A 26591-nucleotide genomic window follows, 5' to 3' on the forward strand; every position below is an offset into this window, starting at 1 on the left:
AACCAACCAATGACAGCTCAGATACGCGTTGTACGTACTCTCTGGCAGAACCAATAAAACACCTCTGTTGCTGGTCGCTAGGAGACGCGGTGTGTCCATGTTGCCGAGGTACAAGGAAGAAGATATGTCGATGCTTAGACTGCCACAAAGAGAAAGTGGACTTTATTTATAATCATTTATGTAGCAAAAAGTTTACTTAGAGTGTCTGGAAGTGATTCGTTGTAATGGTGAAGTTGAGGGCGAGATGTCTGCTTGTCGGTAAGGTTTAAATTGGGTCCATCCTCTGCTACAAAAGGGCAACAGTACGAGGGCTAAAGCTAACCAGTCTGCTACCAGAGCCGCCGTAATCACTTCACCCAAGTCATTATAACAAATGAAGGCACGGTGCTCTTTTGGAAACGTTGGGTGCGTGTCGCGTCGGTTCTTCAGATTCAGTGTGTAAAGCACAACGGTCTTCTGTACCACATATAAAACCTCAGATGTTATGAGAATCAGTTGCATCAGCAAACAAATAGTCTTAACTACCTGATAATTTGGCGATACCATTACAAGACTTTGCTTTATTAAGAAATTGAGATGAATGGTTACTTTGATTGACAGAGCTCTCTGTAAACACTCTTTTAACACTTACATATCAAAGCAGATGAATTCTGAATCACAACCTAAACACACACATTTTGAAATTCTGTCTTTGTCTATCTGTGTGTGTGTGCTTGTGTGTGTGTGTGTGTGTGTGTGTGTGCACGCAGGAGATGCTGCAGTGGGGAAAACTGCACTTTGCCATATGTTTCACAGTGATGGTACTCTCTTCCAGAAGACCTACAGCATGGTGAGAGCATTAACACTAAGGAAAGGTTGCTGGTTCAGTCCCCTGGTGTCATCCTGCTCCATGTCCCACAGCAAGGTCATGCTGTTCCAAAATATACTGCAGTGCATGTGGAGAACACTTCTCGTGATAATGAGGATACGCTGCATTCACATCACACAATAATAACACGAGAACTGGGTTGTAAAGCATCTGTTTGAGGGATTTAGGGATTGGGTTGTGCTCTGAGTCAGGAACTAGCCACAGGCTGCTGTTTTTACGTTCAGGTAGAGTAAGTGAGATTTTGAACAGGGTTTGAAGGAGCAGCTCATGAAATTTAATTTTAGCTCATAGCCAGTCCATGTTAGACCACAGCATGCTGGGAGTAACTTGATCCATGTGCTATGAAGAGCCATAATATTTACCCAGTATCAGGTTATTCATTCCTGTCTGACACCACAGCAGCTAATCAGCAAGTTAGTCACCAAAGTCTCCTGCTTTAGTTGACACACTTTTAAGTAACTCTGCAGAAGTCTCCCAGAGTACCCATACCTGCAGAGAATCATGAGGATATTATTAACTATTAGGTTATACCTTTATACCACACCAATAACAGAGTAGTTGAGCAGCAATCGACTACTTGTGGAGCATTGCTGCATAATAATCATGCATAGTCACGTATTTCAAATTTACTCAGTTAATCAATACTTTAAGAATTAGGTCATTATTTAAATGTCCAGGTAAATATTAGTTCACTTTGCCCGAGGTCACAGCATTTACCCAAGAACTGTGTATCATTTACAAATAATTGAGACTTATTATGGTCACTGATGATTATGGTCGTATTACGTACGTAGCTTCTTTACTTGAAATGGTTGCAAGTATTTCAAGGAGCTGCTGAGGTGTCTTAAATCTGCCACAGGAATCACCGAAGTGCAAAACAGCACAATGTGCCAATTACTGCTGATGCAGAGAAGGCTCATCTGCATTATTTATGCTAATGTGCACGAGGAAGGGAACTCTGTCATTAACCTGACTGTGATATATGAGGTCATGGCTGCATGCTGAATCCCTCTGTCAAAAGTTTCAGCTGCTACACACTGAATGACACTTGCAAGTGTGCAGATGTACTGCATGTACTTGTTAACATAAATATATGCACTAGCACAACTTGCACACCTTCATTTGTGTGTTTCCTATTAAACCCCATAGCTGGTTTGAGTACGGAACAGGTTGGTTGGTAAAATACTGGACAAAAGCCAAATGTGTGTGTGTTTGTTCAGCTCTTGCTGTGTCAGCGGTATTGGATGTTCTGAGGTGACAGGAATGTCGATAATTAATACAGCAGGATTCTGGAAAGCCACCAGAACAGGTACTTAACAAGTGAACACACACACACACACACACTGTACACCAGCCGTGCTGAGTTTCTCCATACTGCATAGACCTGTAACTGCCTATTTGTGATGCTGTACATTCGTGTTGGACTAGCGGAGTGGAATGGTGCTGCAGTAGTGCTTCATTTTCACTTTGAACTGGCTTAATGTTCTGTATGTGCTTGCTGAACCGCAGACAAGCTGTAACACACCTGCAATAGTGCATAATATGAAAACATACAAATTAAACGCAGACTGTACGAGGCATGAAGGTTAGCCTGTGTACCTGCAGATCAAGGCCCCGTGTCCAGCACTTAATTAGCGGGATGCACTGAAACAAATGCTCAGGGGAAAGTGTTGGTCACGGTCTCTGCTGTTGCCATGCAACTGTTAAAACACCTATCTGAAGCCAGCCGCTTGCTTGATGTTAGTGGAAATATTTTTAATTTTCAGCTCCTAACTGCTCACTTGGCGCCACGTGTTTTATGTAAGACTCCACCTTCTAAAACCTTGAAGCTGTGAAGTGGAGTTCTTATGTATATTAAGTGCTGTTACGTAGACCAGTTTCCATAATAGTACTGATAGTGGAAAACTGAAAACCCAGAAAGTAATTCACGAATTTCTGTTATCTTTTGAATTGGAAGCTGATCTCAGGACAGTAAGTCTTTAAAAACAGCAAAACTGTTGCTGTGTTGTTTATGCCCTTTTCCTCATGCTTCTGCTGCTAAAAAGACATCACCCAACACTCGTAACTCGGAGACGCTTTGCCAGTGTCAGTTTTAAGCAGTGTTAAATGTGTCAGGCTGGATTTCTCTCTTTAAGATTTCACTGCAGACAGAAACAGGGAACAGCGTGTCCTTTCCATTGTGACTAATGTGAACAAGAAAGCGGCACTGGGAAGAGTTATTCCTTGTGCAGACACCCAACTCCTCCCTCGTGTTCTTCAACTTTTGATTTTGAAGGGTAGCGGAGGCTGTCGGCCATTCTGCTCACGTCCTCCTTTGAAAATGTCAGACGGCCCGTTAGCAATATTCCAAGCTTATTTGTTACTAATAGGCTCTCATTGACATTCCAGCAAGAGGCTTCCTATGCATCACACCAGCTCATTAGACCGCTTCGAAGCGGGGCCGCCGCATCTTCTGTGTGTGTGTGGATTCTTGTTATGAACCATTTCTGTGTATGAATCAGGTAAATGTTGGTCTGAAGTGTGTGTGTGTGTGTGTTTCACAGAGGCAGTGAGTGTGAAAGGTGTATGAGTGTGTCGGTGATTTAGTCTCTGGCATTTGACACGCTCGGTTAAGTATGAGCTCAGGAGATCAAATCAGTTTAGAGTTCGGTGCTGATGTGAAGAAACCTGCGCTTGCTTCTTCAAGGTCACCACTGATCTCAAACCAGCGGATACGCAGTGGCGAAAGGCAGCCTGCAACCATCCAATCCACTTAGGACGTCATTAGATCTCAAAGCTTGTGAAGAACACGCATCTGTGATAAGACCATATTTATCATATCCTCCTCACCCTCTGCTGCCTGCAGTCTCCTCCTCCTTTGATATCCACCTCTCGTATTTGCCCTTAATCAATTTTTAAAAATCTCAACCACTTTTGACTCCAACGGCCACATCAAATGACTGTTTGGTCAGATTCACAATCGCTTTACTGACTCTTTGATCACGTTGAAATGACGTGAATTACGTAAAATTACGATCCAGATTTCGTCCGTTTTATTTCGGTAAGACGGCTGTTGTTCGGCACATTTGCAGCCTCTTTCAGGAGCTCGTGTAGGCAAAAGAGCTAAAACAGCTAAAAGGAGCGTGAATATTTATACATACATTTATGACTCCAAATGAATGCTAATCTTAATTGCTGTCTGTGTAAAAAGGCAATTTCGCCTCATGAATATAAGAAATTATAACGTGTTGTTTCCACTGTTGCAATGTTGCTAAAAGACCAACAGTACCGGTGTAAAAGAAACTGAAAAGCATGTTTTTGCATAGTATTATAGGTATTAAAGGAAGCATTATTTTTCTAAGTACACTGAGACTGTATGGTAATGAATTTCAACTGACATTCGTCCCCTTTTGAAAAGACAATACTGCAGGAAGTCTCACTTCTGTCAACATCCATTCTTCATTTTCATTGATGGTTTTCATTAACCATTATGAATTATCACTGTGTCTGTATTGTTGCCACTGTAGGGCCGCAATGGGGCTTGTATCATCTGTAAACAGAGCTGCTAAAGGAAGAGGCTTGAAGTAGTGAGAGTCAGAGTAATGGAGACACGGGAGAGAAGGTTTGGTCAAGATGTGAACATGGAGACGGTGAAGCTGCTTTCAAGCCGAGCCAAGCTGCTAATTAGTCATGCTTATGTTTAGACATTAATAATAAATCAAACCAGACAGTTTGTTGTGCCGCTGTGTATGGTGTCCACTCTGTGACAGCCAAATGTCTCTTCTCTTCTCTTCTCTTCTCGGATCTGTGAAATGTATGTTGACAGGAACAGCTGCAATCTGATTTGATCAACTACAGCTTTTGAAGAGCAGTGAAAAGAAAAGAAAATGTTGCTGAAAATACACTCAGTACAACAAGGTTCCTTTATAGAAAAAGCACCACATGGCACATGTTTTTTTTTTCTTTCTTACAATCACATTGTTGTTCATTAAAAAACAGAGAGACGTGGCCCGCAGGTTTAATGAAGGTCTTTTAGCTTTACATTACATAAACAGCTTTATAATTAACATCTTGGTTGTGTTTGTTTGGCAGACAACCGGAGTGGAGCTGCTAATTAAATGTGTGAACATCCCAGAGACCAGCGACAGTGTGGTGAGTCCAGCCATTGTCTCCTCCTCGTTCTGCGTCCACCACGCAGCTTCCGCTTTTTGGCCGTCTTTATAATAAAAGTGCTTAAATCCAGGTGGAAGGTGAGAGTTGGAATCCATCACTCGGTGTGGAAGACTTTTCCTCTCTGACATTTAATATTGTTAGTTTCTCATCTGTATTCAGTAAGCAATCGGGCAGCATTGTAGGAAGAACATTAATGCTCTTTGCAGTGAAAAAAAAGGAAGTTTAAAACCACGTAATTTAACTAAATCTCCATGCATAAGACCTCTTCCTTTCTCCTTCTCTCGTCGCCTTTCTCCTCCAGGAGCTCTACATCGTTGACTCTGCAGGGAAGCAGACATTAGTGGAAGCCTGCGAAAAAATGGTGCGACTGCTTCTTTTGAGTTTTGTCCATTTGCATGAAAGTAGTGAACATTACCATCCGGGACTCCACATGTTCCAATAAAGTGCAAACACAGGGGAGCTACTGCAGTATCACGCATATCGTCACAGAAGAGGAAAGGAATCTGATGTGATACTAACCCGTCTCCTCATTCCCTACATGTGAAACCTACACGACGCTTTGCACCACATCCTCGCCCACCACCTTCCCCTCCGTAGTGGGGCGAGCTGTCCTTGATGTGCATGGTGTTTGACCTGACCAGTGAGCAGTCGTTTACCAACTGCAGCCAATGGATGGAGAGAGTCCGTTCTCACTGCAAGGGTCTCCACATTCCAGGTAACAATTTCTAAAGGTCAAACGTTGTGTTCACACAGGAGAAAAGCTGTTCGCCTTTCGCTAACTCGAATACTGCACATTGCCCATAAACTCGTGAGCAACGGCAGGTGTTTGAAGTCAGTTCATCCAGCGCCTGGACTCCGCACTCACCAGAGGCTCCGGTTCAGGCTCTTCTTTATCCCCTGTTCTCTCTGTATATTCACGAAGTGCATTCCCCCTCCAGTCAGATGTCCCATAAACGCCCGACAGTGGCTAACGTTATGTCTGCGACTCGCCGTGGCTAGCAGGTTGATAAGGGAGAGTAAAGATAAATATGCTTTCTAATTCCAGAAATTTCCAAGTAAACCAGCAAACAGCTCGAGATAAGAGCAGAATCCAGTGTTAATCCAGCTGTTCCCCCGGCTGTCCCCAGCTGAGCAGCATTTCTGTCCCCACACAACCCTCTGCAAAGCCCAACATCACAGATGCAAATTTTGCAGTTATTTTATTTGCATTGTGCCATTTGCATCGTCCAGCTACTCGCATCTTTGCGTTAACTTTGTATGTAATCTTGACGTGTAAAAAAGTTGGCTTCCTGTCTGAACACATCAAAAAATCTGTGGAACTTTGATTTATTACATGGAAAACTTCCCCCTGAACCTGCACTTTTGTCACTGATGTTTTCTGTAAAATTAGCTGTGGATTTTGATGCTTCCCAGAGGATAAATCTTGTTTATTTTTCTCACATGTACCACAATTTGTCCGGAGTTTGCCCAGATTTTCCACAATATGTTATGCAAACAATATGTTATGCAAACAATTTCCTGATCTTTTAAAATATCTGCAATATGTAATAATACACAATACGTATAATACAAAAAAAGTTTTCTTTCTTTCTTTTTTGTTTCTCACATAGTAGATAGTAAATGAGCACATTTCCATCAGCTTTGTATAGTTTGAACATCAATTTGGCATTTGGCCTTGGAAACACTTTGCATGATACTTTAAATAGACAATCACTGAATTGTACAGATATTACATCTTAAATGCTTTTCATGTCTCTGTTCTTGTGTGTGTGTGTGTGTGTGTCACAGGTGTCCTGGTGGGCAACAAGTCAGACCTGTCAGGTAGAAGGGAAGTCCAAGCGTCTGTGGCCCAAGAATGGGCCCAAAGCCAGGGGATGGAGTACCACGAGACATCAGCTGTTAGTGTATTTCAGTATGGACATCATGCCGTGTTTGTGCAACGTACATCAAACGGGTTGTATTGTGTTTATGTATGAGCTGAGATCAACATGACCCATCACTGTGTGTTCACGTTGGCCTCTTGCAGAAGGAGATGGACAACTGTGAAGCACCGCTCCTCAGCTTAGCCCGGGCCTTCCACTCTCTCTACCAGGAACGTCGCGAGACCATCCAGAACCTGAGTGCAGGGTAGCTGCCCTGATGTTCCACTCACAGGATAACAGACGCCGGAATCGGAGAATTCAATAAGCTCTATGGATTGTACATGTGAGGGATTGTTCTTTTGTACCACAGAACGGCTTGTTCAGACTGATTATTTTCACATGAGCATGAATAAAAATTGTTTTTCTGGGATAATCAGCAGTGATGTGTGTTGTCTCTTATCTCCTCATCCTACACACAGATGGTGGGCTTTTTCTTTCATAAGAGATGGTCGGGTCATTAGCAAAAACCTCAATAACACTCCAGCTCATTGTGGAGGAGAGAGCAGAGTCTGCACCTCCTCTCCTCTCCTCTGCAGAGATGTCTGCTCCTGATTTCAGGCAGGACAAAGATTCAAGCTCACCTTTATTTACAGCCTCCTAACCTCCCCCTTTTTTATGTTTTCATGTATTCTCAATGTCACTTTGTTCTTTGTTTTCCTCCTGACTGCCTCTTCTTTCCTCATCTCTCTGCAGCACTTGCTCTTTCTCTCTGCCTTTATTAGTTTTCTTTTGTAGATTTTTTATTTTTTCTGGCTTGCTGTGTCTTCCCTGTCCTCCCTTCCCTTCCCTGTCTCTCTGTCTCTCTCTGTCTCTCGCTGTGTTAACTCCCCAGCTGCAGCCCTCTCACGTCATTTCAGGCGTGTCCCCGGTGCGGCGCTAACAACCAGTAATCACCGTTCTAATTAGCGGTCTCCCATTCAAACCAGGTCAAAGCCGAGTCCTTGTTCTCTCCCTGCCTCTCAGACCAGCTGCCACCATTCAAACGAGGGCGCGTTTGTTCAAGCCAGACACAATGTTTTATTTCTTATCTCAGTAGGCACTACATTGAAAGTGACTGCGGCGTGTACTAATCACAAGTCTCTGTCCGGAAATTGATTTTTGATTTGAGTGTGTGACATTTGTAAAAACCTTTACTCACAAACTGGGATTATAGATGATAATAAAATAAAGTAACTTACTGAGCAAAACTTTTTTTTCCTCTAAAAAGGTAAACTGATTTGTAACGAGTTTCTTTGCAGAGTCCATCTTTAACACCTTGTAATTGTTATTTCAGCACAGTGTTTTTGTATTCCTTGAGTGGGTGATCATAATTATAGCAATTAGGATTGTTCTCTCCTTCTCTTTATTTCTGTCTCCATTGTTTTTATGCCTATATTGTCTATTTGTGTGTGTGTGTGTGTGTGTGAGGTTGTCTGCATGTGCTATCTGGAGTGCCAGATTGTACTTTTTTCCAAGACATACAAAATCTAAATAATTGCAAAACTGTTTGTTACATTTGGGTGCTTTGTATGTCAGCATGTAGATTATAGGCCTGTTTCTTTTCCTGCCCACTGATGTGCTTATTAATGTGTGGAATATGTGTGGAAGGGCCAACTGCAGTGGTTTCCATGAGCTGCTTATTTCACACATGCAAAGGTGCAACACAAGCTCTTGACCATCCTGAAACAGTCATCGTAAGCACTTCAACAGTGTCCTAAAGTCTGTCTTCTCTTCTTTTAAAGCGGAGCATCAGGTCTTGGGAGTATAATTTAATAACATCTCAGGGCAGACTGTGGGCTGTCGCTTATTGCTTTGGGAGAGTCTTCTTCATTTCCACAGATATTGAAACAGTTGGTCAGCGATCACAGAAACGTTGAGACAAGCCTGTTTTAGTGGCTTTATACGCCTCCACTGCGCTCAGTCATCCGTCCCTGCTAAACGCACTTATTCACTCTCCGTCATTAGTATTCGAAACAGGTTTGCTGTCTTGGCGCAGACCTATAGCACAGCAGGAACAAGTGCTGTTCACCTTTTCGCCACGAGAGAGGGCGACAGTGGGCACCGCCTCTCCTGTGCGAAGCTGTGAGGTCTGCAGGGTGACAGTTCAGCTCTGTGATGTTTCAGATGGTGGGATGATTAGGAACTGGTCTGCAGTCCACTATGTGTGTTTTACCAATGAGTAATGATGCTTTTTGTGCCTGTCTAGATCACAGACCACAACCACTTCTTTCTCCACAGTTTGGTTCAGTTCATTTTAGGGATAGATTTGGGTTAGTTCTGATTATAACCATGAAAACTGAATATTATTTTCTGACATACAATAATTAATGCAGGGTCTTTCCTTGCAATACTCAGCAGACCACTGATGAATGTTTTTAAACGGTTCATTCCTTACACAATGACGCTTACATGTGCCATTAGATGGGTGCTTTTATTTGGAGCATATGATAAGTGCTTGTGTTTTATCATGCATGGCCGCAGTGGGCACAGAAGCACTGTGCTGTACTGCTGCCACGCTCCATCGAATGATTAAAATGGGGAATGACAAAAAGGTTGCGCATTCTTAATATCAGTATGAATATAATCAGTTTAAATGTGCATTAGGCCTGGTTTATATAAAAAGAGAAAGAGCAGCAGTGTGGGACTTTACCGTGATATATCAGTATTACATCATATCAGTATGTATGAATGGCATATCTGGCTGCGGCTTTTAAGCAAATAAATCAGTATTGCACCTGCTAAGGTTGTCAGAAGAATCAATACTTTTTCCATAAATGGTCTTGTATGTGTTCGCTTACTTTTTCCTATTTTATATACTGAAGACATTTTTTTTCTTTTTTGTATTAAGTATTGTTTTATTTTTACACTAGCATTACCATGTTGGAAGCTTGGTGTGAACATGTCACGCATGGATTTTAACCTCATTTGAACTTTTCGTCATTGGTCACCAGATTTGACTTGAATGGCAATTGGCCTTATGAGTAGTGCCTCAAAAGTGCATACAAAGTTTCAGTTGCTTGATCTTGTTGCCCCATTCATGTGATACATGCTGGGAGTGGTGCATGCATCTGTGAGCTATAGGCCGACATCCACACACACCTACAGCAGAGCTCTCAAACATCAGTTATGTCGTTCCTGTGGCGTCGACGGATCAGTTCTCATAGGTGTAGAAATTCACAGGCAATTATCACAAAGTAGTTTATTATATTGGACACAGCGCACAGTCTGAGATGCTGCACTGAAAATCTTCTCATGTACAAATGAAAAATGTTGAGTACCTCAAGCTCTAACAACTATTTTGAGATAAAACCTAATTTATTAACACTTGGATTATCAAAGAAATGTCGTACAGCATACATACGTATCTGCAGATTTTATAAACGATGCTCGCAGGGCTCTTCACAACATCGACAACTGCTATTAATCTGAGCGTATCTATCTGTGCATTTTTTCACATCATATCTGTGCAAGGTCTGAGTCTGCTTCGGGACATCAGGGATTTATTTCAGCTATATTTCACCGCAGAGCTCCTCACCCAAACAAACACAGAGGTTTGTATTCATGACACAGCCTGAGCACAGGCCAGAGAGTTCCAGCTCATATCTTCCACCTACACTCGCTCTTTTTCTGTTTGTCACACACTTTTCCTGCAGATCAGCTCTTTGTCTGTCTGGTGACTTTCTCCCTTGTTTTGCCTCTTTCCAATCCTTAACACGTCTAGTTTTTAAGCAATGCTTTCTGTGTGCCTTTTCCCATGTTCCTTTGCAATTCATATCAGGTTGCCCCATGGCAATATTAGCAAATTATACAATTATATTGTAAATTATATTAATGTAGTAATTTGATTAAATTGACCTCAACCTTGGTTTCTCTTTCTTACTTTCTCTGCCTGAGTGTACGTGTGTGTGTGTGTGTGTGTGTGTGTGTGTATGTATCTACCCATGGCTTGTTCTATAGCCCCTAACTGTCCGTGACCTAAAAAGCTTGCTAATTGCAGGTGAGGAAGGACACAGCAGCTGTTCCCCCAGATCTGCTACCCTGTCTGAATAGCAGCATGGCAAAAATCATCCACAAGCCTTCAAGCTCACCTGCATAATAATATTGAAAAAATAAATAAATAAATAAAGTCTCTCACATTATTACCTGTCTGCCATTTCAGAAATGTAATATCCTTTATAGCATCAAATAGTGCAACAGCATTCCAAAAAAGGAAATTAGATGAAATATATGTGCCTTGTTTAAAAATTGTCCCCCTTTCTGTTTTGTGCCAGGAAGTAAAAACTCATTGGAGCAGTACGTTGTTCAATGGATGGACTGCCGACACAGCCTGCCAGTCTTATTGGTTTGTGGTACTAAAGTTAGCATTACAGGGCAGCCGTGGCTTAGGCAGTAGAGCAGGTTGTCTGTGGTTTTGTCCATAGTTTGGTGGGTGATTTTGATCCCCAGTTCCAGTTGGACAAGATATTACAAAGTGCTCCCGGTGGCTGTTCCACTGAATGGGGCACTCAGGATAGAAATCGCAGAGCTGACCGTTACCTTGCATGACATCCTCTGCCACCAGTGTGTGTGAAAGGCACTCAGAGCTAATTCTCAAATTATAGAGTGTAAATTGCAATAAACTGCTACCCCATGAGTATGCTAAATCAATGGTTCCTCATCATTTTTAATTGTTGCCCCTTAAAGGAATAGCTGAAATCAATAATCTGTCAGTTTGAAGTTAGCCAGTTAGCTTAGCATAGCGCAAATAAACAGCAAGCCTGGCTCTGTCCAAGGGTGCTAAGGTCCACAGCTTACAAGCATCTCCGGCTTCCAAATGAACAATTTGGATCTAATTTGTTTAATCAGTGCAACAACTGAAGTGCAAATATTATAATTTGAAAATTAAGGGGTTGTGTGTTGGACTAGTTCTTTGCTGGAGGACTTCCTGCTTTTTTATGTAAATGTCAGGAATTCCTCTGTACTCGCTTTTTAAACTGTATCATATTATTACAAGATTATGATTTAAAACTGTTAAAGTCTATCATTATTCTGGCAGCACGCCTCAGATCCCAAATGTATATTAATCTTAAAATGGAAAGTCAATCTTTCTTTCTGCAAATGAGAACGTCTAAATTTGCTCTCCACTACATTCACGGCGCTAACAGGCTGTTGTTGAAGATTTATGCTCTATACATTTCAGCGAGGTCATCGAGTTGAAAGACTGAGGCGATAAAATCTTTATGTACCTCCACACCAGACGGGGGCAGTGTGGCGCTGCTTGAATCAGGCTGCCCAACTGCTCCTCTGCCTTTTCTCTTTTCTCCCTCCCCTCCTTGACTTCCCTCCCTCCCTTGCTCGCCTCTCTTCAGTGATCACAGCAGTACTGCAGAGAGACATGCCAGCCACTTTGATCATCGCACCAGGGGAGGAGAGATAGATGGGGGGAGAGAGAGAGAGAGAGAGAGAGAGAGAGAGAGAGAGAGAGAGAGAGAGCATATAGAGACAGAGTATCATGCAGCAGGACACCAAAGTTGATGTTGAAGAATTTGACGTTTATTCGGCAGCTGACGGAACAGCCAGCTACTAGTGAGCTAACAGGGAGATAGATAGGAGAGTTAGTGAGAGGGTGAGCAAAGGAAGAGATTGAGTGAATAAGGATATAAAGATGATAGAGTGAATCACAGAAAGTGACAGAGTGAGCAAGGACATGGCAGAGTGAACAAGTGGATGACTGAGTAAAAGTTTAGACAGACAAAAGACAGAAGTGTCCATTCCACAGCATATGTTACCCACGGATTTAAGACGGTAACAGTTTGAATAAACCCCACCAACAGTGCGTTTGCAGTACACATTGTTTGCACCCTGAGGAAATCTCGCCTGTACTGCAACGTACTGCTGCAGTTTTCTACCACTACCAGCCCAGCAACAACAACAATCAAGAAACTTTAACATTTACTGTGAGAAAATGTGCAATATGAGAGGCTGAGGTCTGTTATGCTGCAGTGACTAGAAAGCCTTGTCATTATGATGCAACCATGCAGTGTATGACACTGTGTGCTATGGCAGCTACACTATGCAGACAAAAGTATTGAGACACACCTCTTTATTATTGAATTCAGGTGTGGTATAAGGTTGTTAATGCTTCAGCACACCAAGACATTTTGGACAATGCTATGCTTCCAACTTTGTGGCAACAGTTTGTTGAAGGCCCTTTTCTATTCCAGCATGACTGTGCCCCAGTGCACAAAGCAAAGCTCCATAAAGACATGGTTGGATGAGTTTGGTGTGGAAGAACTTGACTGGCCTTCACAAAGCCCTGAGCTCAACTGGAACAGAGATTGTGAGCCAGGCATTTTGGTCCAACATCGGTGCTTGACCTGATGTCCAACATCAGTGTCATTTCAATGTAATGTCGTTAAAGTTCCTGTTGTTCTAATGATCAGCTGTCCCAGTACTTTTGTCCATATAGTGTAGTCCGCTGAAATGTGGACATATCACAGTAAAGTCTAAATGAAATCACAACAATGAACCTCTTATTTGAGATGGATGAAGATGAGATAAGGACAAGTAGCATCTAATCCGACCAGTTTGGATCAGTGTTGAATTTGTGTTTTTAAGCTTTTCATTGTGCTACAGTTTGCTAATAACCTGTCTAACTTGCAAAATGTTTGTCCAGAATGGCCATAAAGAAAATGTGGATTCCACTAGATGGTGAACAAATCATGCTACACAGTTCTCACTCACCTCTTCTTGTTTGCAAACATAATGTAAATAGCAACCTACAACTTGTCAGATTTGAGAAACTCAAAGGAAGGGCCTCTCTTACAAACACTGCATTTTCTTTCAGCTGCATTTTTGACCCTCCATTTTTCGTTTTGCTGGTCATTTTCACCTTTTAATCCAGAGTGCCTTGAGGGGGAATTCACTTGGGTCCCATAGAAAAGAAGAGGTGAACCTCGCACCTACAATCAGACCTTTTCAAGAGAGGTTCTTCAGTCTGTTACAGTAAAATGAACAACAGCACCCTGCTATCTCACTGGCCTTATAATTTTTTGCTTTTTGTCTGTCTCTTAATTGACACAATGACTTAAATCCTAATGTAACCTAAGGCGCCAATCATTCGTTGGTCTAACTGGATTCTGCAGCAAACACGATACAACAGAGACTCATTCTGTTCCCTACGGGGGGTTCAATTTTTATTCATCATCAGGACTTGATGCATCCAAGTTCAGAATCATTCAGTTTTGGCACCTTGAAAGACATTACGCTTTTTTCTTAATTCTCATTTACAACAACACAACGCAAAACCAAAGAACGAGAAAAAAATGAGACAAAGAAACAGACTAAGGCTGTGTGAGAGTTCAAAGGAACTGAGAAAATGAAAGAAAAAAAGGCAAGATAAGATTTTCTTGTTTAAAAAAAGCCTTGATACTATCTCGCTATCTCAAAATTTCTTCTTTTTGTTTCAAGCGTAATGGAGCCCCACCCCAAATTACCCATTCAAAAAAGAAAAAAGAAAGAAAAGAAAGACTGAAAGAGACACAGTACTGTAACATTAATTTCTACTTTGTCACCCGACTGCCCTTACATGGTGTCTTTGTTCATTTGTTCAAAACATAGGTTCCTTAAAAGCAGATCGGATGATTTTTGATTAGCATGCATGTAAATTCTTAATTTTTTGGAGTCACTCAGCTTCACCTCGCTGGTAGCCATATTCTCTCAAGCACTACTTTGTGTCTTTGGCAGTAGTGACGTTTCATTGTCCACAGTCTTCTTCAAGTTTGCTGAGAGATCCTCCATTACCCAGAGTTCTCTCTTCACTCCGCCCCTTTTTGGAGCAAAAAAAAAACGTAAGGTCAACTTTTCACCTCTAGTTGACCCTGAACAACGATGGCTGCCAGGGTTTTGGCGGAAGGCCAAAAGATATTTTTTTTGTTGTTGTTGTAAAAGAATGTGATGATGTGTCTGACACTAACTAATATCAGTTTATCAAGCCCGTCAAATGAGCCAGTCGCGATGAATCCTCCATCTTCGTTCAGTTTCCATGATGACTTGATTAAGTTTCACTTGTAGGTTACTTTGTTTTCTTTTTTTTTGTCCTGTTGATGTTTTTGCGCCAGGGAAGTCTAGTGTCATGATTTATTAACATATATATTCATATATTTATATATAATCAATACATATATTAACTTATGTTTTTTTTCTTTTTTTTCTTTTTTGCGGCCTGAATAGCTCCCTGCTAAAAATCCCACACCGCAATGGTTCACAGTATTAATGAGAATAAAGAATGAAATCAAGAAGATACAGCAACTAAAGAAAGGAGTGGGGTTTAAGGGAGCTTAGGGTGTGTGTGTTAGGGGCATGTGGGATGGTAGTGCGAGGGCGGGATCATAGGCGGGGCCAAGGGCTCAACCACGCCCCCTTTTCATCAGACTGAGGAAGAGTAAAAAATATAGAGTTCACCTTTTAATAGTCACTCTGGCCCAGCCCACCACTCCACTGTTCCACAGCCCCAAGACAGACAACCACCAGTCACCCTCCCGCCTCCTGACTCCTCTTTCCCCATCCTCCCCCTCAAATCTTTACAAACATGTTCAAAACTTGTTAAACAATGGCAGATGGAAAAATCATGCATGTTTCTTTTTTTATGCATTTTTTTTTCTCTGTTTCACTTTTTTAAAACAGAAACTCAGTGATCATCTGAAGTGCTGTGGAGCGCTCAGAACTTCCCTCCTGTCGCTTACCCCTCACTCCATCCATTCCTGTAAGCCTCTGTCTGTCTGTCTCTGTCATTTGCCGCCTCCCCCCAAATTCCCTCTGTTTTTTTGTTTTTTTTTTTCAATGTCTGAGGTCCCTGTCTCAGTTTCATACGGGTGTAGTGCGTCGGTTGGCGGTGTTGCTGTGGCCGCCTGAGTCTTTCAGGTCCTTCTGGATGCAGTTGTGGACCTGCAGGAAGTTGTGGTCCCTCTCCGTGGAGTTATAGGTGGCTGTTGGGGTGCCCGTTTGGCCCTTGGGCAGCGTGTACATGGACAACTCGGTGGAGGGCAGCGTCCCGAAGGCCTTCAGGCCCACTGGTGATGCCTCGCGAGAGTGCGAAGGATCCGTGGAGCGGGACGAAGAGCGTGAACGGCGCCGATAACGGTAACGGTAGCTGGGGATGCGTGTGATGGCCGCACCTTGGAGGTAGTCGGCAGCTCGCGCCCCCACGCGCAGCTCTCGATGGCGGTCGATGAACATGTGCACGGCCAGCACGCCCACCATTTCGGCCATGATGAAGGAGAGGGCGCCGAAGTAGAAGGACCAGCCGTAGGAGTAGCTGTTCTTTTTGGAGTCACTCTTGGAAGGGTCCCCAGCATTGGCTGATATGTACACAATGATTCCTATGATGTTGCTCAGGCCTGGGACAGGGAAAGAGGAAGAGAGATTTGATCAAAACTAAAATGCAGCCAAACTATTATTCAAGTAAACCCACACGCTAAACAATCAAAGTCATCACAGTTATTATCTTTGTCAGCTGCAAAAAATACAATATAAAAATGTAAGAGTCGCTCCCTGCTCAAGGTGTGACATAACTCATGATTTTACCTACAGGTACAGATGGGTTTGACCTCAGTTGTGAACAGGTTTGTATCATGAACCCACATTTACAACCAGCATGCTGCCAAAAAGCAGAAATTGACATTGGCAGGACAGTTCATCACCAAAATAAGCCTTTCCTACCGCCAGATATTCTGATCTCTCTCGTTTGTCTCACCCTCACCACCTCTTTCTCCCTACCTTTATTTGGATAATATGTTATTCTCGACATACATCATAACTCTGGCTGTGTGTAGCCAGAAATAGACAAATGGACAGACAGACAAAAGGACAAATGTGCAAACAAAGAGTGAAAACAATACAATATGAAGAGGCAGAAAAGCAGACTGAGGTGTGAGGGCCTGTGAGGGCCTGACTGAGATGGATCAGAGCAGAAGAGTATCAGGGACACCTTATTTTTAGAGTGTAATCCCAGTGGCCTCCTCTTAGCCTAGCAACAGGGTGAGAGAGACAGACAGACACAGTGAGAAAGAGAGTGAGAGAAACAGAGAGAACTGCATCTCTCACTTCTGACTTGGAGCGGGAGCTAGTTATCTAGCGCAGCACAGTAGGCCATGGCCTAGAACCAGAGTCCAAGCACACACACATGCATGCATTGACAAAATCTCCAAAACTCTCTTGAAAAATGGAAACCTTAGCTATATTTGTCCCCCCAGCTTCCTTCTGAGATGACTGTTATATGATCCATGCACATCAAAAATGCAACACATCACCTGTGTCTGCCTCCATAGCAGGCAGCTATTTTCACTGAAGAAAAAGCCCTAAAATCTCTGTACACTGACGGCCCAGTACCAATCAACAGACAGACAATTCAACAGCTGAAGAGTGAGATTTTTCCCCTCAAAAGGCGTTTGAGACAAAACAGCTAACAGATGACTGAACAATACTCTTCCATTGATCATGTGGCCAGAATCATAAATGCCAATATTACTCACTGACTGCACACTGTCTAAATAAGCCACAGTTTGTTCTCACACCTTAGCCCCATCAACTTTAAACACTCAATATGTCAGTGTTGTTACAGCTTGTCGCGCTGCCCTCAAATGGCCAAAAAATCAATGAGTGCAGGTTTAAGGATAACATGCATTACATCATCAGCACAGGCCAAAGAAGGCTATAAAATGAAAAATATGCAGCAGCCTGAAATGAGCATTTCTGCTGATATTACAGGCTGATAAGATGAGGCTTTGATTATGCACCCATGACACAAAATGCTGACTGACTGGTTTTCTTATTTTGTGAATGTGAATGTGTACATTTTGAAAAGTCTTGTATGTTGGTGTCTGCCAGTGGGTCATGAGGATAAGAGAAAACAAATAATTTGTTAATGTCATAACAAGAGAGACTTGATGCTGTCTGCAAAAAGGTGCAGAAAAGTGACATTGCATTTCTAGTTTCATCCACAGTATTTTTCCTAACATTCATACGATATACTTCTACTCTCTTCTGTTCTTCCTTGTTTTCTCTTCCATTTGTACTTTCTGTCATCCATACTGATCCTCTCTTTCCTCTTCCTTCCACCGTCTCCTATTACCATTTTACTCCAATATCTTCCCCTTTCTTCCTGAATCTTCCTCCCTCCCTTTTGCCCCTCCCCTTGCTTTGTACCTGCAGAGACGAAGAGGATGCCGGAGCTGAGGATGATGTTGTGGCGTGACTTGTAGAACTCGCTGGCGGCGATGCACAGCCCCCCCATGAAGAGCAGGATCACACTCAGGATGGGGAAGATACTGGAGGCTCGTACAGCGCCTGAGCACACGCACACCAAGAAGAGAAATAATTGTCATTCTCATAAATGTCACCATTAGACACGTGTTAAAGACGCTGTGATATTTACAAATTGTATGACAGCTGAATAAATACAAGAGATGATGTAGACGGGCGATACCAGCACAGCATGCAAATTACATATCAGCGATATGATCCCTGAAAGATTTCCTTCGGGGTTAAATATATTCATCATTGTACTATACATTGACTTCTCCTTTATTAGCATTATGGTATGTTTACTTGCAAAAATCCTTTTCCACCTTGTTTTCCCGTGACTCCTCCTTTTCGGTTTGCATCAGTGATCTCCACTATCGTGCAGCATGTCCGTCCTCCTTCTATCAGGCCTCTCTCCATCACTCTATCACTCCATCTCTCTTACTCTCTGTCTGTCTATGTCCTCTTTTCCTCCCCTATCAGTCTGTCCATCAGCTGTCTGTCTGTTTGCCCTCTGCTCGGCTGATTTGCTGATTGGCCTCGGGGTTGTCACAGTGCTGCCATGGTCACGGAGCTCGATCTGGTTTCTGAGGCGACCAATGTCACATTCCTAAACTTTTGCCGGTGTTAATGCCAATACAGCTTCCTGCAGAATTTAGCATCCCTTGTAAAAGATACCACGTTCTTCCTTTCACCTGTCTTTATCTCTCTGTGTCATTCTTTGCAAGAACACAAGGTGATCTTCAACTTAGCAGAGTAAATCCTTCAGTTGAGGACAGTTTGAGTGACACACCTTTCAGTTCCACGTTAGGTGGTTGGTACAGAATCTAACTTCAAGGTACACTTTAGAGACAAAAGTATTACACCAACAGGGACTTTAATGACGTCTCATTCTAAACACAGACAGCTCTGCAGCTCTAACAGCTTCCACTCTTCTGTGAAGGCTTTCCACAACATGTTGGAGTGTTTCTGTGGGAATTTGTGTCCATTCATGCAGTAGAGCATTTGTGAGGTCACACACTGATGTTGGACCAAAAGGTCTGGCTCACAATCTCCATTCCAGTTCATCCCAAAGGTGTTGGATGGGGTTGAGGTCAGGACTCTGTGTGGGCCAGTCAAGTTCTTCCACACCAAACTCATCCAACCATGTCTTTATGGAGCTTTGCTTTGTGCACTGGGGCACAGTCATGCTGGAATAGAAAAGGGCCTTCAACAAACTGTTGCCACAAAGTTGGAAGCATAGCATTGTCCAAAATGTCTTGGTATGTGGAAGCATTAAGATTTCCCTTCATTGGGAAGTCAGGGGCCGAGCCCAAACCCTGAAAAGCAGCCCCATAAAGAGCTGTGTATGGATACTTTTGTCTATATAGTGTAGGTTAAGCAATGAATCCATTTTATCAGACCTTGTGTATTTGTTTTTGGGTTTTTTTTGTTTAGCATTTTATAGCCATTTTATATAATAGTTTTATATACTATTTTCATTTATCATTATTATACTATTTCTTAGTAATAATAATACATAGCATTTTTAATTGTAGTCATCACATTAGAACTGTATATTGGGACAAGAACTGTGCAGTCAACTGGCCAGATTTTTATTTGTAATTACCGGACTTGTGTACACAGTACACAGTAAGTTTTCATGTGCAGCAAGAGAGAAAATTACCAAAGTTTGGGGTGTCGTTAAGCAATTTAGACAATCTGGCTGAACTCTCTCCTGTTGTGGTGATGTGTTCCCAGAGTACAAAGTTAGCATAATTAATAGAAATGATTGAAAAAGAAACTAACATAATATGACTTTGTAGTAAGTCTGTACTCAAGACACACAGAAAGTGGCCGCTGTCCTTGATCTGGTGCTTAATCATGAGTATAACCCTCTATTTGTTTAACTTTATTTTTTTAGCATTATGGGTTTTTTTTCTCCCTCTATCTGTACAGTGATGTTTCCATTCAGTGAAGCAGATCAAATACTAAGGTGACCTCAGAGTTGGCGCTGCACCAAGCTTCCCCTCCTCTTCCTCCTCCACCTCCTCCTCCATCATATTTGTTTTAACCCCATCTCCTCTTCTTCATTGACATGTGCTGTCAGGGCAAATTGTCATCAAGGTGGAAAGCCCCTCGCAGCAGCTACATGTATGCACACACACAGACGCACAAATCTGTTTTTCCAGAGTAAGCAGAAATGCCTCCTGTCACACACACACACACACACACACCTGTGCTACACTTGATTTATCACTTACTGCTGATGTTAAGAGACACACAAAAGGCTTAGTCCATCCTGGGCAGCGTGTATTATATGGCAGCAAGGTTGTGTTTTGTAATCAAATTTTTATTGAACGTTTCCCAAAGTCCCACCCGCCTTCGGCATGTTGTTATACCTGTCGAGCTTTGCATTTCGGCGCACAACACAATGTCGACACTGTCGCACTGAAGTTCACAGTAAGCTTTGAAACATCGTGTCCTTAATTTCAGAGAGAAATAAGATCAAAACGTCCTTCTTGTTTTTACAAACCGACTAATCTGTCGCTGGTCAGTTTTATCAGATGTAGCTGCCAATTCAATCCAAACTCCATCTTCAGCTGATTTTTTTTCCAGTTGACTTATTTGGCAACTTTGGGGTTCTGTTTCGGAGGTAAGAACATTTCATTCACATAATAATAAAATAACTACTTTGATTTGATATTTTTATCAAGCTTTAACAAGCCCCATTTCCTCTAAGTGCCATCCATTGTGAGTTAAATGTTAGTTTAGTTTGACATAACAAGGTAAGTGGCAGGTGAATCAGCAGGACAGAGAGCAGTTAATGGTGGAGACATTTTATACAGCAGAGACTGCAGCTGAAAAGGTGGAGTCATTACATAAGCTTAGAGCCGTGGTGGCTATCATGATATGGAGGAGGCCAAGCTTTGAAGCTTTAAGTACGCATGCTTCTAAATTTTCATGGCATGTAAGATTTTTTTGCATGCTCATCAATTAATCCTCCTTTAACTCTGTGAAGCCTCATTAGAAACAAATTCATCTAGAAGACTTCATGTATCTTATGAAATAAATTCACGAAGTTACTGAATCGGGAAGGCCAGTTATTGTTAAGACTTAGGCGTGGTGCCATAAAAACACAGGACAATACAAAAAAGGCAACTGAGGTGGGAAGCGAAAGCAGAAAAGAAAAAAGAATAGGAAAGAAAAAGCAATGAAAGCAGAAGAGGAAAAAGAAGAGCAGAGAAGTGAGAAGACTGCAGGCCTGACTTCTCTGTGAAGCTTCTTAGCCTCAAGCAATCGCTTTCTCTTCCTCTTTCTCTCTCTCTCCATTCCTCTCTGCACTAACGCTTTAAGTAGAAGGCAGGGAGTTTTAAAGCAAGAATTTTTAACCAAATGCGCTGGCCTCCAGGCGCACCCCACCACCACCACATCCCGGCACAAAGACAGAGAAGGTGAGTTAAGAGTGAGCGAGCATCATAGCAGCAGAATGAGGAGACGTCTGCGTCTGTTTGACTTCAGTTTCTCTGTTGGGGACATGTGAGACTGCTGAGGGGGGTTGGAGCTCTGACTTCCTGGATGCTTGATTATCCATCCTGCCGCAGTGTACAACACAAGTCAAAAAATTCCATTGCTGTCCAAGACACAGAAAAAACCCTTCAGTTCCTTGGTTATTTATTTTTGTCTTTGCCGGTTCTGAAACTTTTGCTCTTTGTGCCAAAACTCATGACCCAGTTTGCAGAGGTAAACCCAGAACGCAAACAGGTTTTCACTGCGTTGACTACATATGCTCATACAAGACTGCAGCAACTTACTTCAGTATTCTTTTCTGTATATTTTTTTTTCTTTCTATATCTTTGCGTGTAGTTACTGACTTGTGAAAAATAAAAAAAAATGGAGTATGGCTGATCACTGAACGCATTTTGTGTGAGAGCTCACAGTGTGGTCAGCGTAAACCTCTCTGTGTTGAGTTCACACAGTGTGACTTCAGTTTTGACCTGTGCATGTTAGCAATCCAATACATGTAGTATGAAGCCAGATTTAATTGCAAAGCAATCAACAGCTGATTATCTGCATCCATCAGGCCATCCATTAATGATATCCTGTACAAGAGGCGGGGTACCTGATGGACTGGTCACCTGTCCGCTAATTATCTGCATGCGAGAAAAACTTGTAATATGGTTGAAATGTTTCCCTGTTGGACCATGCAGTGGTGGAGGATTATTATTATACTAATGCTAGTTTGAGTTTATGAGAGAGTTAGGAAGGCTTTACATCACTCCTCTACATACTGAAACAATTATCCACAGGAGGGAGAGGAGAATATTGATGATAACGACGCTGTTGTGGTTGATATTCCAATAATGGAGGTCTACAGTTAATCATCATCAGAGCTAATCATCAGCTGTGCGATGTTTCATCTCACAAATCACAACTTGCATATACACACACAGGTGGTAAGAAGCTGATGCTAGGCTGTTTTGTTTCTTCTGGCTGCACACACACACACACACACACACTAAAACTATCGTTTTTTTCTCCTTCCTTCGTTCAAGTCTCTTTCCTCTTTCATTCTCTCTGTTACACTTTCACCCTCCCGTTATTTCTCCCACCGCTTGGTTGGTTCTGCTGCAGTGGTGTATGTGTGTGTGCGTGGGAGTGTGTGTGTGTGTGTGTGTGTATGTGTTTGTGTCTGGCTGACTTATGGTTTCATTAGCTGCGGCAGAGGAGAGCCTTGTAATTGTGGCTGAATTATAGAGGCGGGGGTGGACACCACCATGGGAGCTCCCTGGGTTCACACACACACACACACACACACTTAAATGTATACACACAAACTACAGCACAGTGCACCATTACTCTGTTACACACACACACACCAGCTCAACAAGCTACAAAATGAACACGCTCATCGATCAGCCTCCCACCCACTCACTTGCTCACTCTCTTGCTCCAAAGTGGGGTGTTTCCCATACACACTGTACTCTTCCCACGCAGGAACGATCTGCTCGCTCTCTCTCTCTCTCTCTCTCTCTCTGTCTCTCTCTCTCATACACACACATACTCATCTAACTTGTAACTTACACACACACACACACACACACAATCCACCCACGTGGGAGAGCCCAGCAGCAAAGAACATGTGGTAGTGGGAACTTGGCAAAACAGCTACAGGGAAATAACTAACTGTGTGTGTGTGTGTGTGTGTGTGAATGTGTCTGTGTGTGTCCATGTAAAGCTGACAGACGTGTTCACCAACAGAATCATTTTCAGAAAATGAACAAATCTTATATAGAGGGTAAGAGTGAAAATATGAAAAAGCAAAAAGTTTGAACACACACACACACACACACACACACACACAGAGCACCCGGCATGTGTGTGTGTGTGTGTTGTGTAAGTTTGCTTTTGTATGAATGTTGCATACACACACACGATGGTGCTTGTGCAGACTGCCAGTCATTATCATGCTGTATTACTCATGTAAATCGTGATATGCCTCCATGTCACAACTCGGCTCCCAAAAATAGCCTCAGTGACATCAGCGAGTCGGATGATGTCATCGGTGGGTGACGTCACATGTCTCCTCCCGATCTAGAGTATTAGCATTGTGTACAAGGATCCAGCGGTCTAATTATAGAAGCGGCAAGACTGCGCAGCGCTTCCACTTCAGAGTGTTCACAGCAAATCAGGACTCTGTGTGTGTGTGTGTGTGTGTGTGTGTGTGCGTTCTTGTGTTATTACTTTTGCGAGGACCACGTTTAAGACCTTGTGAGTGAGGACGTTTTGTGAAATGAGGACATTTTGCCTGCTAAAACACTGAACTTAAATCTCTCTCTTGTACATAAGTATTTTAAATGATTTCATACTTCTACTCCATTAAATCTGAGGGGAAAATGCTTTTGTACTTCACGACATGGATGCAACAGCTATAGTCATTAGTTACTTTGTTGATTAAGAAGACATCACACATAACTGAAACATCTTATCAGGCTGCATAACATACATCCAGTTTGTGTATTGTTAAACCTAAATCAGGATCAGCTTTAGTGGCTGAGTAGAATATGTGTACACAGACAGGGAATCTGTAAACATGTCCTGTTGTTTTACTTAACACAGTTTTCATTTGAATATTTGTACATTCTGGTGTTTACTTAGAGGTTTCCTGTGAAGTTGTGTGCCTCCTTGATGTCCAACAAACACGATGCATTTAGTTTCTCCTTCACGACTTGCAAAGCTGACTTTATTCAGCATTTTAAAACCTACATTGTCAACACCCCGTGTTTACACCATCTAGCATCTCTTTTCTTCCTCGCCTTTTCTGCACAAGGTCTTGTTAAATAAAGCACCTGGCTGCTTTCATCCACAACTAGTTAGGGTTGAGGCACTGAAACGAGCATTTTTTCCACGAGGGTCCTCATAAATATACGAGCATGTGTTTGTTTGTGTGAGGCTGTGCCTTGTTCAAGCCAGTTAGGGCCAGAGCTGAGCTGTTAGCCATATCTAATCCCATTCAGCAGCTCCATGCATGATACAACACACACACACACACCTACAGACACACACATTCACACACGGTGTGTTACATACTTCACACCCTTCCCATCTGAAGCTGCACACGAACATCTACATACTATCCTAAATTTACTTACACACACGCAACCATGCGCACGACGGCTTGTACATACCTTCAGTGATAACCCCAAGTGTCAGATAATTCATATGAAACCCAGATGTGCTTATTTCCTTTGATATGAAGTCTGAAAACACTCCTAATGTGTTCACAAACTGTCTCACACAGATGACATGTGCCTTAGATGCTTCTTAGCTGTGAGTAAATGATGCTTTTAACTGTAATATAAATTCTTTTGTTTGTGGTTATAGTGGATGTGTAGCGACTGACACCTAACTCTGCGATAGCTCAGGTTTCAAGGACAACGCGAGATTGTGTGTAATAATAGCCGACAGTGCAAGACATATGCTGGACATTATACTATACATCAAATACTGGCTTATGTAGGACATCACATAGTCTCAGCAGGCTGCTCTTTGTTTTCAGGAGACTTAATTTTCATGCCATCCCAGTTTTGATGAAATAAAAGAGGAGACCTGCAGTTATTTGTCGCAGAGCCCATTGTTGGGCAAAATGTGATTTAGGATTTTTGCAAAATTGTCCAATATCAAGATTCCCCATTTACTTGCAGTCTCATGACAAGGAAGGGATTTATCAGAGAGGAGGGGTGTTGATTAAGTGTTAATTAATTGTTACTTTCAATTTGGATGCAATGCTCATGCAGCCTCAGTTTGTGAGTTTGCCTCATGCATATTTTTGCATTGTATTTTTCACTACAAAATGCTCCACTTGAGATTGATTTTACTTAATATTTCCCAAATGATCTTTTTAGTCTGTCCAAGTCCAAGAATGTGAAACCAAGGTTGATATTGTTAGACCCGATCCAAAACGGACCTGTGTACCCAAACCCCACACGCATAAACTAGTTTACAAACAAGAGAGGAGGCAGAGGTGCGATTAATTAAGAAGTAGCTGTGGTCAAAAACAGTAGCAAGATAATAAAAATACATTTAGAATCAGTGGAAATTCAAAATAAAAAATAATTTGTCACTTCAAGGACTAATAAGTCAAAGTCCTAAGTGACAGTCCTCGGTGCACTGAGATAAAGCCTTCTCCAGCTAACTTGGGTGATGGACTGAAGTCGTCATTATTTCTAAATGAATCATTCAGATTTCAGATGCTGCTGCTCTCTGGTTCAGATGGGTACGACAGCACGGTAAACTGTAAGCCCTGTCCTCTATATTATGCTGTAGCGAAGGATTGGGGTGGTGGCTCTGTCTCTCTCTCTGTGGCTGCGGCTGATAGTACTGCTGCAGGAGGAGGGCTGACTGCTCGTCCTTACATAACCACATGTACAAATTCACCCAGAGAGAGTGGAGGGTGGGGGTGGTGGGGTGAGACCGCTATGGGCGAGAGACTGAGGGAGAGAGATCAAAAAGACTCTTGGGGAAAGAGAGAGAGAGACAGAGAAAGAGAGAGAGAGTGTAAAGAATCCAAGATGAATGACAGTTTTCAGTCTCCGTGTGGTATCGGCCTGCTGCTGTTTTAGCTGGTACACGAATGTTGGCAGATCGTTCATAAATTGTGACATTGCTGTCTCTGTTCTAGAAATGGGATTGAGTTATGTGAAGAAGTGAAATTTTAAATTACAAATGAAAAGCCATTGCAGTGATTTCCACTCTCAGATCAGTTTGATTCTGCAGCAGTTAAACGGGTGAACTGCCCCCGTAACATGGAGGCGAGACACCGCTGCTGCACGACACTGTTTTGAGGACACATCCCAGCCACTGATGTCGCAGCAGCTGCTGTGGATTGAAGCTTGTTTTATCCTGTGCAG

General features: G+C 42.4%; 2 protein-coding genes across 3 annotated transcripts in view; one reads left to right on the forward strand and one right to left on the reverse strand.

Moving 5' to 3' along the window:
* The first annotated feature begins 78 nt into the window (after positions 1–78).
* ift27 (intraflagellar transport 27 homolog (Chlamydomonas)) lies at positions 79–7320 on the forward strand. Of its 2 annotated transcripts, none has more exons than XM_046373373.1 (7): positions 79–258; positions 750–829; positions 4940–4999; positions 5322–5381; positions 5618–5735; positions 6809–6932; positions 7047–7320. In XM_046373373.1, the coding sequence occupies exons 1-7, from the start codon at positions 225–227 to the stop codon at positions 7084–7086; spliced, it is 516 nt and encodes a 171-aa protein (XP_046229329.1). In that variant the 5' UTR covers positions 79–224; the 3' UTR covers positions 7087–7320. The 2 variants fall into 2 exon arrangements, with proteins under 2 accessions (XP_046229329.1, XP_046229322.1); XM_046373366.1 differs by having other exon boundaries at positions 6809–6918.
* Positions 7321–15479: 8159 nt separating this feature from the next.
* LOC124050643 (voltage-dependent calcium channel gamma-2 subunit-like) overlaps positions 15480–26591 on the reverse strand; it is a 52545-nt gene continuing 41433 nt past the window's right edge. Inside the window, exons 3-4 of the mRNA XM_046373388.1 lie at positions 18106–18246; positions 15480–16298 (exon numbers count right to left, since the gene is read on the reverse strand). Coding sequence (XP_046229344.1) covers positions 15766–16298; positions 18106–18246 — 674 coding nt within the window. The 3' untranslated portion in view covers positions 15480–15765. The remainder of the gene's footprint in view (positions 16299–18105; positions 18247–26591) is intronic.

Source organism: Scatophagus argus, chromosome 2, assembly GCF_020382885.2.
Source record: "Scatophagus argus isolate fScaArg1 chromosome 2, fScaArg1.pri, whole genome shotgun sequence".
Taxonomy (NCBI): domain Eukaryota; kingdom Metazoa; phylum Chordata; class Actinopteri; family Scatophagidae; genus Scatophagus; species Scatophagus argus.

Coding starts and splice junctions, on each gene's coding strand:
- ift27 (XM_046373366.1), top strand. CDS start 225: ATGGTGAAGTTGAGGGCGAGATGTCTGCTTGTCG. Junction 259..749: donor GGCGAGATGTCTGCTTGTCG/GTAAGGTTTAAA, acceptor GTGTGCACGCAG/GAGATGCTGCAGTGGGGAAA. Junction 6,919..7,046: donor AGTACCACGAGACATCAGCT/GTTAGTGTATTT, acceptor GGCCTCTTGCAG/AAGGAGATGGACAACTGTGA.